Source organism: Porites lutea, chromosome 6 (assembly GCF_958299795.1).
Source record: "Porites lutea chromosome 6, jaPorLute2.1, whole genome shotgun sequence".
Lineage (NCBI taxonomy): Eukaryota > Metazoa > Cnidaria > Anthozoa > Scleractinia > Poritidae > Porites > Porites lutea.
The window spans coordinates 6410912-6427933 of NC_133206.1; the positions used below are offsets into that span (position 1 = coordinate 6410912).

At 38.6% G+C, this 17022-nt stretch overlaps 1 protein-coding gene, 1 non-coding gene and 1 pseudogene across 2 annotated transcripts; 2 read left to right on the forward strand and 1 right to left on the reverse strand.

Moving 5' to 3' along the window:
- Nucleotides 1-208: 208 nt before the first annotated feature.
- LOC140940608 (methanethiol oxidase-like) lies at nt 209-3037 on the reverse strand (annotated as a pseudogene).
- A 50-nt stretch (nt 3038-3087) lies between these two features.
- Nucleotides 3088-5861, forward strand: LOC140940858 (uncharacterized). Its single transcript, XM_073389828.1, has 3 exons — nt 3088-3231; nt 4019-4193; nt 5557-5861. The coding sequence occupies exons 1-3, from the start codon at nt 3163-3165 to the stop codon at nt 5850-5852; spliced, it is 540 nt and encodes a 179-aa protein (XP_073245929.1). The 5' UTR covers nt 3088-3162; the 3' UTR covers nt 5853-5861.
- Nucleotides 5862-6475: 614 nt separating this feature from the next.
- On the forward strand, nt 6476-6548 carry Trnar-ucg (transfer RNA arginine (anticodon UCG)). Its single transcript has one exon. It is a non-coding gene; the product is annotated as a tRNA-Arg (tRNA).
- The last annotated feature ends 10474 nt before the right edge of the window (nt 6549-17022 follow it).

Consider the following 17022-nt stretch of genomic DNA (forward strand, 5'->3'; position numbering starts at 1 on the left):
CGCAACACGCACAATACGAGCTCGGAAAGGATCTATTAAAACCGGCGTATCAAAACACAGTGCAAAAACTTAATGAAATCACTGAAAGGTTACGTTGGCCGTTACATAGTTCTTAGTCTGCGTCAAACCGGACAATTGAATTATGGCTATATAATTCGGTTATATAATGATGGAATTCCATACTGTGGAGGGATCAAGACATGACACTTTACAGCCATATGTCAGAAGAACAGTCTCCTCCCGCATATCGCACTTCATGTGCAAGGGCGGGTCCATCGGGTTCCTCTCCAAAATCAACGCAGAAATCAGGATTCAACTTGAGACCACTATTCACTGTATCAACGTCCACTTGAAGCAACATGCTATCTTTCCTGTGAAGAAAAGCGTAAGAGAAAAAATGCTGCAGTCAATCATCTCTAAATCTGTTAACTTGGAGAGAACGGCCGTTCTGGAATGGTGGCCGTTGAATGAATGTTTTATGAGAAAGGAGAAAAAAATACGAAAATACTCATGGAGTTGGCAACAGGAAGGTCATCATAGGTTCAATTAGTTGGCACAAAGACTCCCCACATGACATTTGCTTAAACTTTTTAATTATACATTTCTTTGCCGTTACTGCACGACTTCGACAAAAATCGCCTATTATAATTTATGGAGGACGTGAACAAACAAAAACGAATTTTTCTCTCTCCTTCTGAACTTGAATAGTCAGGAATTCAGCTCTAAGAGAGTTCGACTACATTTGACAAGGTAAGCAAGTTGGGAAAATCGCGATGAATTTTGAAATTAAGAGAATCGAAGAACGCCGCGTTTTCACTCCTTTACGTCGTCGTCGTGTGATTACGTCCGCAATCCATAAAACCAGACTTCCGAGGAAGGAAATAATTAAGTAATTTTTTTATCTTTTCTTATCAATGAAAATGCTGACTGCCGTACTTGGGGAGGCTGGGATAAAACTGGTTGTCCCATACACTGTACAGCGATGATGTAAAGTATAATCGCTTTCCGTCCAGACTGAGCTGCAACATCTGTGGCCCACCCTGGACTCTCTTTCCCTTCACAACGCACGGGTCAGGCTGTTCACTTAATTCACTACCCTCTACCACCAATGAAGAGCTAAGACAGAAAAAGATCACATGTTAATGATTATAATGATCATAAACGAATTTGATTTGTCTCCTGTGTTTCACAATAATTACGCGATCAGCTAGTTTCACTTAGTTTCAGAAAAAAGCGTTTGATGGCAGGATAGGAATAACCTAAAAGGTGTTAAACATGAAAACGCCGGAGGATGGGGTCCCATTTTCACGACTGGGTTGACTATAATGACCTATAACAGGGTTGCGTTTTCAACAGAGTTACTACTAGACTTTCTCAAAGTTCTTCGCTTCTCATTTCCGGTTTCGGTAACATAAAAAATCTACCACTCGCGCTTCGCGCTCGTGAAAAAATTTGAGCTCGACTTGTAGGCAAGTCTAAGTTACTACCAGAACGGGTTCTTTGATTTTCGGGATCATTCGGGAAAGAAAATTTCGGTTAGTATGTACGTTGGGATTTAATACTAGGCAGATTCACGGTTAAAAAGTTGGAACCTTATTTTGAGCTTTTGGTTTGTTTGATATTTGACAATCGGCTGGCATAACATTCCGTTCTTGAGTTACTAAGTTGTGATGGCTAAATCACATTTGCTCAAAAGTGACATAAGATGTAGCCTACGCGAGCAGAGGTAATTTAACCAGAGTTAAAAAGATGGACAAATAGTTCTCATAGTTTCCCTCGGAACAAAAAGCAAAAAGCTATGGTCAAGAAGTCGGTGTTAAACGAGGAATTCAAGCATACAACGCAAATGTTTTGTACTGTAATATATTGAATTTTATAAAATAACTAAGATAGTACGCGCGTTCTGATTGGTTAAAAACCTATGGTTTATTGTGCCGGTAAACTCATTAAAAACTTTAAGTTTTTCTCGTGTTCTCCCAACATTCCGCGTGCATGGGTTATCACGCCGGTAAACCCATAGAAACTGTGATCTATTGCTTAAATAATTCATCATTTGTAGAATATAGATGTGTAGCGCGCTCGTAATTAATATGTACCGGTAGTTATTATGTGTCTTTCCTGTGTTTCTCTACTTGAAGATTGTCTTTAAAATCAATGTCCACGACAGTTTACTCCGAATACTTTCAGAAGAAAATAATTATATTGATTTACCCGACTTAATAAAAAAAAATTCCGGAAAACTCGGCTTCTTATATTTGCAATGTACATGATTGTAAACTGAATTAAATTGAATTTATTTTAATTAATTAATTTCACTACTCTTTTTCTCTAGTCTTTCTTGTGATCTATCTGTATATATATTACATACGTGTAACCACTGCTCGCCTCGACTAGCTAATCTGTGAACTGCGGGCAGTGGATATTGCTTCCTGTAAAATTTGTCATAATTAATAAACAGTGTGTGAAACAGTGTGTTTATGACAGCCTTTTAGAGAGTAACCGACCTACCTGGCCAACCAGTTTGGGATTCTTGGTGTCTGTTACTGTCTGAGGTCTCCATGAAGCCAGTTACCGAAATACAAATATCTGTCGTACAGAGAGATAAGAATATCTGTTATCAGACCTGCAGAAAAACGCATAAAAAAACCGTCATTGCACCTTGGCGTGACGGCCCAAGAAACTTATTGTGACTAGACTGGTTGGGTTATGGTATTTTCCAATTTGTTTTGTTTATTTTTGTTAATAAAAGGCAATGAAATATAAACTACAGAATAGCACAGAAGATTCTTGAATACTGACAAAATCAGCAGCGTAAATCGTAATTAATGGAAATCAAAATAATACCCACTACTCAAATACCGGGGGAAAAATTGTTTTAGTGCATAATCTTCTATACGTGAGCATGAATAGACAACAGCAATAACCATTATTAATGACATGTTCCCTCGCAAGTGGTTTGCTGATCACCTCAGTCGAAGCGTCCAATCAAACCACGTGGGTATTCTTCATCAGACCTAAATGGTCCGTTAAATATCATTAGTGGGTGAAATATATCGCTTCTTTGTCTTCAACGGTGTCAAACGTTGACAATTTCATTTTCCTTTTTGTATATCATGTTCATGAAATAAATTAACAAACCTCTTGGACTCGATTTATTGCACAATGGCGAAGACAGATGTCGTTAAAATTCCTGTGCTATTTAAGATGGCTCTAGTTTGGCATGGATTTCAGGTAGACCTAGTACCTTGATAGGAAGCTTAATACAACAGTTTTAAGAATTAAATTCAGTTTCCCAGTGCTTTTAAGATTAAAACTAAATTAAAGCTATAAAAGAACCGAAACCCTGGGGAACTCCCGCATTAGAAGAGGACGCCAAATTTCTGTGATCACAAAATGTACTCAACATAGCAAACTGTCAGCATCATCAGGATTTTTCGTTCGTGCTGTGCTTTAAGAACATTAGAATAGATATTTGAACTTACTAGCTTTACGAATTTCTTCAAGAGAAGAACTCAACATGGCATGCAGTTCTTCACTGATTGTATTTAATTCACTGCAAAATGAATTCAAAATAGATCTTCAAACAAGTTATGTACTGAGAGACACAAAACTGGTGCTTTGAATGCAAGGCAATCTGTGAGCCATGATGGGGTTTTAGCTATAAGCTAAATAAGGGACAACTTGTGGTTGATTACAGCCTCTGTTGTTGTGATATTTAATTCATGATAAGAGACTGAGCCTATAGTAAGTACAGAAAAAAATCAATTATTAAATATGTTTGTAGAAAAAAAAATATTAATGAGCCATCTGCTTTTTCGAAGTATTTAAAATTAAAGATCAAACTTAAACCCGGGAGAATCCTTGCATTTTTTTAGTTTGTTTGTTTGTTTGTTTTTTTCTTTGCGATATTTCTTTGTCATTCTTTTCCTATTCATTTTAGGTCAAGGTACTAAACTGTCTCATGAGATAGCAGGACAAAAAAACCAATATTTATTTTTATATTTCTTCTTTTTTCCAGGTACTATCGTGTTTTGCGCAGAACAACAATGATGTTTTCATTCCAACACCGAAGGTGAAGACATTAGTACCCAGGCTCACTTCAACTACTCCGCTTCCAGTGACCGAGAAAAATCTGTGGGGCCTGAGATTCTGGCAAGTTATGGCGCTGGCTTTATTTGCCACCATTGTATTAAGTTAGTAAACCAAGCGTGCTTACTCAAGCCTGCGTTAGCCGGGTCCCTTCCAAATCCCGTCTTAAGAGTCCAGTTTCGTTTTGGTCAGCACCCATTTGCGTTAAAGAATTGTAGTTACATGGTGTTTAGGTACGTATGATGTACTGATGAGGGAATCCGAGACAGTCCGATTCTGGATTCCCGCGCCGCGGGTTCCGGATTCAAAGTAGACATGTACTGAATTTTGTCAGTGAAACTTGGATTCCGGATTCCAATCGTTAGTGGGATCTGGATTCCTTGAGCTGTATTTCGATTTCCAAAGCTCAGGATTTCGGATTCTATAAAAAAGTTTCCCAGATTCCAGTGTCCAGGATTCAGGAAACAGCATTCCCTTAAATGAGTGGATGTCAGGATATATTGTTCCATACACCGAAAAACACAAAAAACCCTATAGTGGACCATAACCAGGGTGCTAACGATCACTAAAAGGAAAGCGGACTCTTGGCACGAGATTGGCCTGGGATCCATTCCACTTACGCAAATAGATTTGATTTTTACGGAACGTGCGTTATCAGTGGTGAAGTTTCAGTTAAATTATAATTAGAGATTGACAGAAAGCCTCCGATGTGCAAGCAGAGGTTTCGCCAGTGAGGCGGGAGGCCATACTGAGTAGTGTCAAGGTCCCGGGTGCTCTCACTTTCTGAAGTAAAATGAATCAAATAATTTTGTATTTCTTTACGTAACTAGAGTTGATCCTTAGTTTTCTCACTTAATTTACTCATCCGGTCCATGTTCCAGGGAGCGCAGGAAACGGAGTTTCAGAGGGTCCAATCTCAAAAAAAATTCCATGGAATGGGGAAGGAGCAAAGAAAAGTCCGGACTTCCCTAGAATTTCGTCTCTTTTGCAATCATGTTCGCGCCTATCTATACGGTGCCCACGTCCGCTTGTTTCTCAACACCCTGAGCTCGATTTCGCCCCACATAAGGTAATCCAAGGCAGTCTTGGATTCCGGATTAAAGGTATTGGATTCCGGACTAGCGGCATTCCGGATTCCTTGAACTGAGGGCGCTATCCATTCAACCAAAATTCCAACCGGTCCGACCGGGAAAAGTGGTCCACCTCAAAAGGTGGACCCGATTTTTTCGAAACTTTTCCGGGTGGACCGAACTGATCCATTGAGTTTTGGACCGAAATTTCCGGAAATTTTGGTTGAATGGATCGCGCCCTGAATTTCCGATTCTAGAGCCCAGGATTTTCGATTCCATAGGCAAAACTTTCATGGATTCTGGAATTTGAATCAGGAGGCGATTGATTCTCCTGCGGAAATTAGCTTAATGAACTGTTATGCTCATGCCGATCTAACCTCTAACAATTGATTTCCAGTAACATTCTGCTGCTGTCTCTGTGACTGTCGCATTCCCAAGACAACTTACGATAGTAAAACTGACCCAGAGGAAGACAGCGACTGCAGCGATGTTGAACAACTGGTTGCCACTCCCAAACAAGGACATGGAAAAAAAGTGTCGACGAACGGCTTTACTCCTCAAAAGAGTCAACTGCAGACGACAGGACACGAAACGGGGAAAATGAATAAAGGTTTTGATAATGAAGGTGAAATACCTTCCAAGAGTGATAATTGGAGGGGGACACCTCGAGTTGCGTTTTCACGGCAGCCATAACCATGATGGAAAAGAGTTTGAAAATCGATCAGCAAATAACGTGGTATAAATGAATGAAAAGACGCTAACAACTTACGTCACAACGAACACAGAAATTCGCCACTTTCGCATTGCTCCGAAATAAACTTTTTGTACCCCCTCCCCCCAGACCTTCACCAAAGCAACATTGTTTCCAATTTCTCCCGGCTATTACAGGGGGGACATTACAGTAGTCCGCTCCCCCCCCCCCCAAGAAAGAATGAAGACAGTGCTCATGCAAAATTTGGTGTTGGGGGGGGGGAGGTTGGGGGGCAAACAGGGTGTATAAGTGGGCAATGCAATGGTCGCGAATAAACGGCCGACATTTTCTTGTAAAAAAAAAAAACCTTAGTTAATACGGCCAAATATTTTTGGCCCATTGGTGATCGTAACAACGGAGTTCCCCTTTATCGAATGTACTACATGTGCAGGCTGGAGTTATTTAGGTCATGTCCACACGCTGCCCATCGATGAAGTGTAGGCTTGTCACAGTTTTGACCTCGAACACAGCATAAACTGAAGACAAGTTAGAAAACATGGCACAGTGGGTATTTGTACTTCACGATTGTCAAATGTAATAAAGGAAATTCGACAATAAATGTCTTGGTCTCGTGGCCTAATGGATAAGGCGTCTGACTTCGGATTAGAAGATTCCAGGTTCGAATCCTGGCGGGATCGTGCACGCTCTTTTTTAATATTGGTTCTTCGTTTGACACGTCGCATTTACTTTTGTGTTAAGGTAAAAGAATAATTTTGGCGTGAATCTCATTAATTTACTCCAAAGTCGTAATACTGTTCAAAATCTTTTTTTCTTTTTTTCAAACTAGCTTTAGTCTATGTGCAACGTTCTGTTTGTAATCAATTTCAATCTTTCCCATAATTCTGAAGAACAGCTCGAGAAAAAAAATCAACCTACAAAAAGAAAATTACAAGCAATGTTTTCTAAAAGATTTATTCGCACTGATCTAACGTTTTCACTTCACAGCTAATGAAGACTTATCAACCAGCTAAAGACGAAGTTAATTTCACATTGTTAAACAGTTACCGTAACAGGTTTTTAACAAATAAAATTTCCATTGATAGAAAATCGAAAATGCCTATCTTAGTTTAAGACTACAATTGTAGGTTCAATAAAATACATTCCTCTAATGTGTACTGACTTTAGTCAACATTGAATCTAATTCTTTGATGACTTAAACTGAAAAAAGAAAAATCGTTTAGGGATTCATTTTTGCTTTTTCGCAACTTGTAAGAATAGAATCAGAAACGGTACTTTTCTCCAGAAGTATCTCATTTGACAACAGTCCTAAAAATCCTTGAATGCGATTGGCTAATCGTACGTTTGTTACAGGTTCAGCTTTTTGCGGTCGGTCCGATACGTAATCGGTTGTCAGGGTTGTGTTTTCTCGGCTTACGGAAGTTTTCGAGTGTTTGTAATACACGAGCAATAGCCACGAAACAGCTTACTTGGAACAGCTTGCTGATAAACGTCATGTATCAACAACGAGAGGCGGTTAACGGTAGAGAATTGAATTTTGTGTTTAAATATATTAAATTACCTTGAACTGTATCAAAGGAGAATTAGAAGCGATCTCCGCCCTTCAGATGAAATATTTGGGGAAAAACACAAAAACAACGGCAGAAACCTCCCCTCTCTCCAAAAAAATTGATCAAAAAGTCTAAAAAAGATAGCCTCAGAAGTTCAAACCGTCTCGTTCGGCGTTGAGCTCGCGCAGATAAACGTTAAATTTTGTCTTTATGACGTCAACTTTTTTAGTCTTTCCACGTCAGGAAGCGAGATGAATCGTGTTGCATTTGGAAAGGAGAAAATTAAGACGTTCTTGACAAAATGAAAGCCTTTTTAATCTACATTAATGTGCTCTCAACAGTGTTAGGAACTTCGACTGCCTCAGCAAACATTATTAAGCAAGGTAAGAGTTTATTTTTGAAAAAGGAATCTTCAAATTATTTTCATCTTGCGTAAGCTGGGGTAGAAAGGCGCATGGCGAAAGCAAAAATCGTTATTTTTCCTAGTGCCGACTATAATTGAGTTCGCTCTCTCAGTATCAAATGCTGTGCCAATGTTGCATTCCAAAACATTACGCACTAGCTAAAGTTGATCAGTATCAAAAAAAAAGTCATTTCTTTGATTCAAAATGTTCTCTTCATAACCCCTGCTTGCTGTGAAAGGTTACATTTGGTTTTATTTTACTTAATCTGTGGTTTCTTATTGTTCCAAATAGATAAGGACTCTTGCGCGCACCATCAAGATAACATGTCACATCATAAAAACTTTTATAAACCTTTTTTTTTGTCAGATTCACTTTAATCAAGGTAGATCGATGCAAAGTTTTCAGTCTCAAGTTGTTTTAGTCATATTTACCGGTTAAAATAGACCTGAATTATTACTAAAAAATAACGGAAAAAAAATTCGGTAAGATGCGAGGGGCTTTAGAAAGTAAGTGAAGGAAATATCTATTAAAAAGTAAAGCATCAGCGAAAGTGCCAGGTTTTAAATGGAGTTTGGGGCGTTGCCCTTCATCAATGGACTTAATAGTACGTTAGAACTGGTCCAAAGTGTTTATGACGCTATGAATTAAAAAATAATAAAAGCTCTGTAGTGCGCGCGTGGCTTTGCGCGCGGCCTACAGAAGACGGAAGTCGTAACTTCCCCTTATAAATTTGTATAGGTAATAGCATGATTTGTAATGATATTTGGCATAAATACCACGAATGATATTTCGAAATTGTCATACGTTATTTCACGAGCCGTTAGGTGAGTGAAATTTGAGACAATTTTGAAATATCACAAGTGGTATATATGCCAAATATGACGTAGGAATCATGCTATTAATTGTTTATACTACTACCCTTAGAAGGTAGGTATTTCAAATTAAGCTGAAATACCACTGCTCTAAGCCAATCAAATTGCAGAAATTTCTCATGTAGTAGTATAACTATAGTGAATCCAGTTCTCCTCAGTTGTGAAAGCTGCATAAAGCGATCACTCACCCTAACGTGAATGAAAACACAGAGGAACAGCTCCGTCGTCGTTTCAATTTTGTAGAAGACTTTTGGTAACAACTGAGAATGAGATAATCGAGGTCGACTGTTTTTGAATATTATTAAAATTCGAGCTTTAATTCATAAGAAATAAACCACTTTATACTGAAGGATAAGTAATACTTCATACTTATTTATCTCTGACTGTTTGCGTTTACTAGATTTTTGGGCAAGATTCCACTCTACATTAATGAACTGGACATGGCAGGACACATTTGATGTGATGAGTGTTATTTGGTTGACTGATTATTGCTGCATGGCTTTATACCTCACCATTCAGTACGTTACAAATATCATCACCAAATGCAGGTGAAGGTGCACACGCTTAAAATTAATACACATTTACAGCTATTAAAGAGTTACTAAACCCTGTTCGTCTTCGAAATAATTCATTTTCCCTCCTTCTCCCACGATAAAGTGACGACGTCATGAATTCGAGTCTTTTTCATGACAATCAACATTGCTTGGGGAAGAGGGGGCCGCCGCGGAAATAGGCTCTTACAACCAGTTCATATCCAGGTTTTTATACTGGGGGAAGTAGATTACGAGCTAGCCTTGTCCGTCTCTTCTTGCGGCCATTCTTTAAAAACGACACACTTATATTACAGACACCTTTCTTCGTTCCAAAAATTTGAAATTTCATTGAATCCTTAAAACCTGACAACGAGCAACTCTGTAGCTTGCGCCACAGACGGAAATAACCTTCTTGTTAAGTCAGTCTGCGAAACAGTGACGAAAAAGTGTTCTGAGATGTAAAGTGTTTACCAACATTTGAGAACACGCCATAATTGAAAAGTTAAAAAAGCCATCTCCAATATGCTAATCAGGTGAAGGGAAATTCGAAACGTATTTCCAGCAATTCATTGGGCGCTTTCCAATCGACCCAAAATTCCGAAAATTTTGGTTGGTACATCCAATGGAACGGACCGCTTTGGTTTGCTCCGACCGAAATTTGAAGGTGCATGGTCCACTTTTACCGGTGGGAAGGAAATGTTCCTTTCCATTTGACCAAATTGTTGTCCCCCGTACCGCTCTTTTGTATCCTGCTTACAAGAACAATAACCAAACGCGCGGTGGCCTGGGTAGGGTCTGTGCAAACGTATATAGTCACAGTATCGTTCCATTGGGCACGTGGAATTTCCGAAATTGAATTTCAAACGGAATTTTGTTCAATAGAAAGCGCCCGTTGAGTCCGTAAGGGCTCATAAAAAGGATATCGGCTCTGCTTGGAGGACGTTACTAAGGCACCGGCAAGAGATCATAATACGACCTGTCCTATTATGGCTCACGGGGACCGGTTATTACGCCTAGGCGGGGGCGGAGGATTTCAGGCTAAACAAGGTGAAATTTAGCCGATCACACCTTTGAATGTTACTTCACCGAAGTGATCCCCCCTAATAACTTTTGATGACTCTCGCGATTCTCCCCCCCCCCCCCACCTCCCCCATGCCTTCATTTTCCAAGCAAATTTGAGTTGTCCCCCCTCTTACTCCTTCCAAACTTTTCAGAGACACCCCCTTTTGGGTTCTCAGTTACGACTATTCCCCCCTTTTGTTCTCCCAAAAATCAAGTGATCCCCCCTAAAATCCACCTCCGCCCCCCTCCCACAGGCGATAAATATCGACCAGTCCTTAACCCAAGTACGATCACGTCGGCGACCCCAGGCTAACGACTCTGTAATGCAGACACAAGTCCTTCCCCCTCTCCTCGAGCGCCCCTCGCGTTTCCCTCGCGCCTAAAACTCCCTTTCCCTTTCCTTTCAAACGCCTGCTACGCAGGCACTGCGCTCGCGGTATGCACTGCAAGCTAACAGTGGCCCAACAACCGGTGGTTTTCAAAACAATTTATTTTCGGATCTTTTTTATTTCTCACAATTTATGCTTTTCTCTTTCGCTAATTCCGTTAGTTATTCTGTTGTATCTAACGTTTGCCTTACAGATTGCCCTGTGAAATTCGCAAACGCGGGGCAGAGAAAAAATGTGACTGGTTACGTCAAGAAAAACTACGCGAAGGAGCAGCTCAAAAGAAACCATGGACACCGAAACCACCTAAAAAGAAACGACCTAACTATTGTGGCAAATAACAAAAATAGTAGCTTTGACCGCATTGATATATGATTCATTTTTGATTCATGCTGTTTTCCAAGATATCCTTTGTAAACTACGTAAATAAATGTATGAATTGTTCTCATACATTGTCAAGTGAGTGGATTTGGACTTGCAGCCAGGAATACGAAATTAAAGCTTCTTACCACTGACAAATTACCTTCGCTGAGAAAAAAAAATACTTCTTTCACTGCCGGATTATGTATCTGACACTTCTTTCTAGATCTCTTCACTACAACATCAACAACAACAATATATAAGTTTTATTTGCATATAGATCCCCAAAGTCGACCAATTTTTCCAAATGTTTAGTGCTTCCCACTATACAAACGTCTGTAAAATTTTGCAACTTTAAAAGACGCTAATAGGTTTGTTCTTTTTCAACAAATCATTCAAAAACTTTGGGCAATGTTTTTCTTCCTTAGCCCATTTTTCACCGATGTCGATGGATTTTCACTAACTGTTCTAAGCCAACAATTGAAAAAATCGTTGAAGGGTCTATTGTGGAATGAAGTTCCATTCGCAGAGCTAGACGTTGATCAACTTTCGTTGATATTTTTTAAATCAAGGCCGGAAATATTTTTAGCTAAAGAAGTGATATTTTTATCTTTAAACACGTTCGAATGTTTTTGTATAGAGAGTGTACTTAGAACATAACAGACAGGTAGGTGTTTGTGCTAATGTTAATCCCTAATAAAAAAAAACGTTTTTCCTTTTTACAATCTATTCAGATAAACGACAGCTTGGGCTAGAACAAATAACTAATCAACCGCGACAGTTTTGTTAAAATAAAATACGAGGGAGCTATTAAAAAAAATTCGAAAGGTATTAACACAATTACCATTTAACAGAAAGTGTCTATTATTCGCCTTCTTTTTCCCACCCAATTTTTGTCGCGCCAGTAAGGAACCTAACATAAAAAAATTAAAAGCAATTTACCATAATTATCATACATTATCATACAGTCCAAGTTAAGAAACAGGGCACGATATATGAAAGCTATACGATATATAACCGAAATATGACAGTCAGTAGATGTGCTCACATTGTGGGTGGCGCCTCTTAAAACGTTCTACTATTGGTGTAGGATTTAATGGAGCAGAAACGAATTGCGGAATTGCACACCTTTTATGCATCCTACTGATGAACAGCTACGACTTTTAGATATTTCGAGCAACAACAATTTGCCGTCTGTCCTCTTTGAATTGAAATGAATGGACTCATCGAAAGGACTCGGTTAGCGATAACATACCCAGAGCTCAATTTCATGATGATCCTATTTACACTGCCGCACTGTCCAATTTTCTTGTGGCGCACTCTGCAGTTTGCAGCCATTCCAGTTGTCGAGTTTAAACCAAAATTAATACCACACTATCCTTTTCTATTTGCTTTTATTTTACAGTTTATAGTACACACAACTTGTGAAGTATTCAGTAACCCATTTGATGAATCAATGACCGTCGTTATCTTATATAATACTTAGCATGTTTTGAATAATTTAAAACGGTACCGTTGTTCTCTTGTTTACTCGGAATACCTTCTATCATACGTTTATCTAAAACTCGTTTGAAAATATTCTTGTATTTTCAGTGACACGCAATCTTAAATCAGTTTTCCGTGGACAAAAATCATCCACTGATTGTTGTTGTTGCTGCTGCTGCTGTGGTTTTCGTGTTTCTTCTATGACTTCTTCTTCTTCTTGTTTTTCATCTTCTTTTTCTTCTTCTTCTTCTTCCTCTTCCTCTTCCAATTCTTCTCTTTTTTCTACTTCGTTCTTCTTCTTCGTCTTCGTCTTCTTCTTCTTCTGCTTCTTCTTCTTCTTCTTCTTCTTCTTCGTCTTCTTCTTCTTCGTCTTCTTCTTCTTCTTCTTCTTCTTCTTCTTCTTCTTCTTCTTCTTCTTCTTCTTCTTCTGCTTCTTCTTCTTCTTCTTCTTCTTCTTCTTCTTCTTCGTCTTCTTCGTCTTCTTCGTCTTCTTCTTCTTCTTCTTCTTCTTCTTCTTCTTCTTCTTCTTCTTCTTCGTCTTCTTCTTCTTCTTCTTCTTCTTCTTCTTGTTCTTGTTCTTCTTCTTCTTCTTGTTCTTCTTCTTCTTCTTCGTCGTCTTCTTCTTCTTCTTCTTCTTCTTCTTCTTCCTCTTCTTCTTCTTCGTCTTCGTCTTCTTCTTCTTCTTCTTCTTCTTCGTCTTCTTCTTCTTCTTCTTCCTCTTCTTCTTCTTCTTGTAATTATTATTATTATCTATTTCTTTCAATCGTTCTATTTCTAAAAACAGCCAACAAGCAACAGTTTTAATTACAAGTTTTTCTTGTTCAGCTTTCCTGTCTTAATCCGCAGTTGCCGGCAGTTCTCTTAGTTTTGAAAGGGTTTTCGCAGTACGTCTATCATGGCCTGCCGAATGCGTCTCATCTTCCAGCAGTAAATCAGTGGACTCAGAGAGGAATTGAGTACAAGCAAATTCGTAGCGTGGATGTTTACTTTATATTCCAAAAAAGGTCGCTCAATATCAATTATTTTTCCGGCAATATTGAAACAAATCTGTGGTAGGTAACAAGCCGCAAATGTGAGATACACATAAAATACGCCGAATGCAGCTTTTCTCTCTCTTGCTGCATTTACCGCTTCATTCCTCTCTCCGCATTCAACTGGCACGTTTTGAACTTGGGCTGCGTGCTGTCGCAAGGCTAAAAAAATCTTGAAGTAAAACAGGCCTGACATGATGAGACAAATGAACTGAATGGTAACAAAAAAAATGAAAATCTTGTTCTCTGGGAACCACCCAAGAAATCGAATCAGCGGAAGGAAGGCACTCAACAGCCAAAATGAAATGACCCCAGCAATGGCGCGTTTATGAGTTACCGCATCCTTGTACCAGAGCTGAAGGCGTATAACCAAAAATCTGTCAGCACTCAAAGACACGATGCTAAAAAACGAAGCATACGTTAGGACGTTGGCCACGACTCTGTACGCGTAAAATATAGCTTCATGGTGATCAAGAAAAATATCTGAAACAAGGAAATTTATGTTGCTGACAAGGAGATAAATGTTTAGTGGCTGCGCTACTAAACCAACACCAAGGTCGGAGACAGACATACTGAGGAGCAATGTTTTCAGAGTTTTTCTTGGCAAGGAAGGAATATTTCTCAGCGCGAGTATTACTAAAACGTTTAGCACTACGGCGGTAAAAGCGAAGATGGAACCCACGATGCAAGCGACCAGTGTGTGGTAATAAAGTTCCGAGGACATTCTTTATCTTGGAACCGAACGCTCTTTTCTGTCTCCTCTGTTAGTGAAAGTTCGTTTTACGTTTCAAAGCGATGAATACTTTTAAAATATATGATTTGTCTGTTTTCAACGAGTCAGCTATTTGAATGCTTTGTTGTTTCTCCTTTACACTTCCAAATGTTTATACTGATACGCTCAAACGCACTCTTCAACGATGAAAAGCGATTATTTTTCCTACTATGATTCACTTGTTACTATGCCTATATAGATGTCCCAAACCATTTGATAGCGCTGAAAAAAATTATGATTATTAATGACTATTTGATCTGACAAGAAAGGGAAAGGTCTTCCAAATTGTCTATGATAGCCCACCAGTGACAAGCGAGAAAAATAAGAACCGCCAATTTTCGGGGTGAGTTTTGTCAGTATTGGCGTTGGTCATACTGTTTTTCTTTGCACTTATAAGAGAACGAGAAAATTAATTTGATAATAGAGGGAAAATTGAGCCTGCATTTAATAACGACGCCGAACAATTTGAGGTAAAGGATCTAATTACGACCACACCAACATTAGTCACTTCTATTCTAGATACAAATTTCGCTCCTCCTTGCTTAGATGGTCCAGCAGGTGTCTTCTTTGTCCCGTTTGATGTAAAGAAAGAAGTTAATTTATGGAGAAAAAAAGGAAAGCGAACATTTTCGAAAACTATACGTGCCAGCAAGTTAACATGACAAGGAACCGACTGCACTGCAGATAAACAATGCTCACCTTAATCGTAGCCGCTGTTGACAGCAAGAAGCGATAAAAAACTCAGGGGCACCCAGCGAGAATATAGTTCAAAACCACATGAACATAGCATAGTTGAACGTACTTTAGTAGTTAAACGGTAGATAAAGGCTTATTTTTATCCCCTAAAAATTTTCCATCTGTTCGGATTTCCTAGCTGAAAGTATAGTGATCCGAAAATTATAGGGATCAAAATTTACCTTTTCGAAAATTTCAGCCAGAAAAAAGGCTACCGAAAATTCTAGGTGACCTTTTTAGGGTAAAAATCCGTTAAAAATGGGCAATTATACGATTTTTTTGAAGTTCGAAAATCCTAGGAGAGGCAGGTAAGCAAGAAATTTTTCAGAAAATGATCCGAAAATTCTAGACGTCAAATCGTCTTCCGAACAGATAATTTTCCGAAAATTGTCGTTGGGTGCCCCTGAAAACTGTCTCATTCACGGTGCAGAGTTGACAGAAGCAAATAAAGCTCTGTGATTCTTCTCTGAAAGGGGAGTTATTTAAACTTGCAACGTTTTCTTTTCAATCATTAATGCTAAAGCTCACAAAAAAATTAAAACTAAGATTGAAAATACAGTAAAGATCCAACTGTTGTGCATCTATATACTGTTTACGGCTACATGTTCACGCATGAATTCACTTGTGAATCAAACTAATCGTTTCTTTCACGGTTTCCTTTCTGATTCTGTTGAGATCACTTCGTGTGCATATACTAAAACAATTATTCACTTCAGGCTCAGTTGATATTGATTAATCCCCGAGACGAAATTAATCAACAATTACACACCCTGACACACAGTAACTTCGCCTTCGGCGAATACTTGTTAAATATTGCTCCACACACTACAAAAATACAAAAATCCCTATAGTGGCCCGTAACTAGGGTGCTCACGATCACTAAAAGGAAAGCTGACTCTCGGCACGAGGTAATAATAATAATAATTTTATTTATATAGCGCTAAAATCCAATAATTGTCCAAAGCGCTACCTAATTACAAAAAAGAATATATATATATATATATATATATATAAAAAATCTAAATTATAAAATATCTACAATATACAATATAATTCAAATATAGCCTAAGTTATCTACTATATAAATCAAAAACATCTTAAAACAAAAGGAATCTCATAACCTATGTGCTAACTTAAATAAAAAAGTTTTAACGGATTGTTTAAAAGTTGCCACTGAAGCACATTTCCTTATCTCTAGAGGTAAATCGTTCCACAATTTAGGTCCTGCAATAGAGAAAGCTCTGTCTCCATATGTTTTCAATCTGCTTCTTGGAACCACTAAATATTCTTTACATGAAGAACGTAATGACCTAGAGTATGTTTTAAAATTCAAAAGGTCAGAAATATAAGAAGGTGCAAGGCCATGAAGGGCCTTGTATACCAATAAAAGGACTTTAAAAGTTATTCTAAACTCAACTGGTAACCAATGAAGATTAATTAAAACAGGAGTTATATGAACATGCTTCGGTGTCATTGTGACAACACTGAGGTTGGGTCCGTTCCACTTATAGAAATAGATATGATTTTTATGGAACCTGCGTTATAAGTGGTGAAGTTATGCTACAGTAGTTTAGTTTGACAGAAAACCTCCAATCAGCAAGCAGAGGTTTCGTTGAGGCCGGAAGCCAGAAGTAGCGTCCAGCTGTTATCGTATGTATTAGGTCCAGTGCTATCACTTTCTGAAGTAAATTAATTCAGATGTTTTTGTACTTCTTTACGTAAATAGAGTTGATCCTTAGTTTTCTCACTTAAAATATATAACTCACCCGGTTCATGTGACAGGGAGCGCAGAAAAAAAAGTTTCAGAGGGTCTAATCTCAAGAAAATTCACATGGAAAGGGGGAGGAGCAAAGAAAGGTCTTCCCTAGAAATTCGTCCCTTTTGCAATCATCTGCGCGCCCATCTATACGGTACCCACGTCCGCTTGTTTCCAAACACCCTGAGCTCTATTTCGCCCCACATAA

Excerpts from the sequence above, each read along its gene's own strand:
- LOC140940858 (XM_073389828.1), top strand. The coding sequence starts at position 3,163 with ATGGCGAAGACAGATGTCGTTAAAATTCCTGTGCTATTTAAGATGGCT. Across the intron at positions 3,232-4,018 it reads TAGTTTGGCATGGATTTCAG|GTACTATCGTGTTTTGCGCA; the intron begins GTAGACCTAGTA and ends TCTTTTTTCCAG. Across the intron at positions 4,194-5,556 it reads ATTTGCCACCATTGTATTAA|TAACATTCTGCTGCTGTCTC; the intron begins GTTAGTAAACCA and ends ATTGATTTCCAG.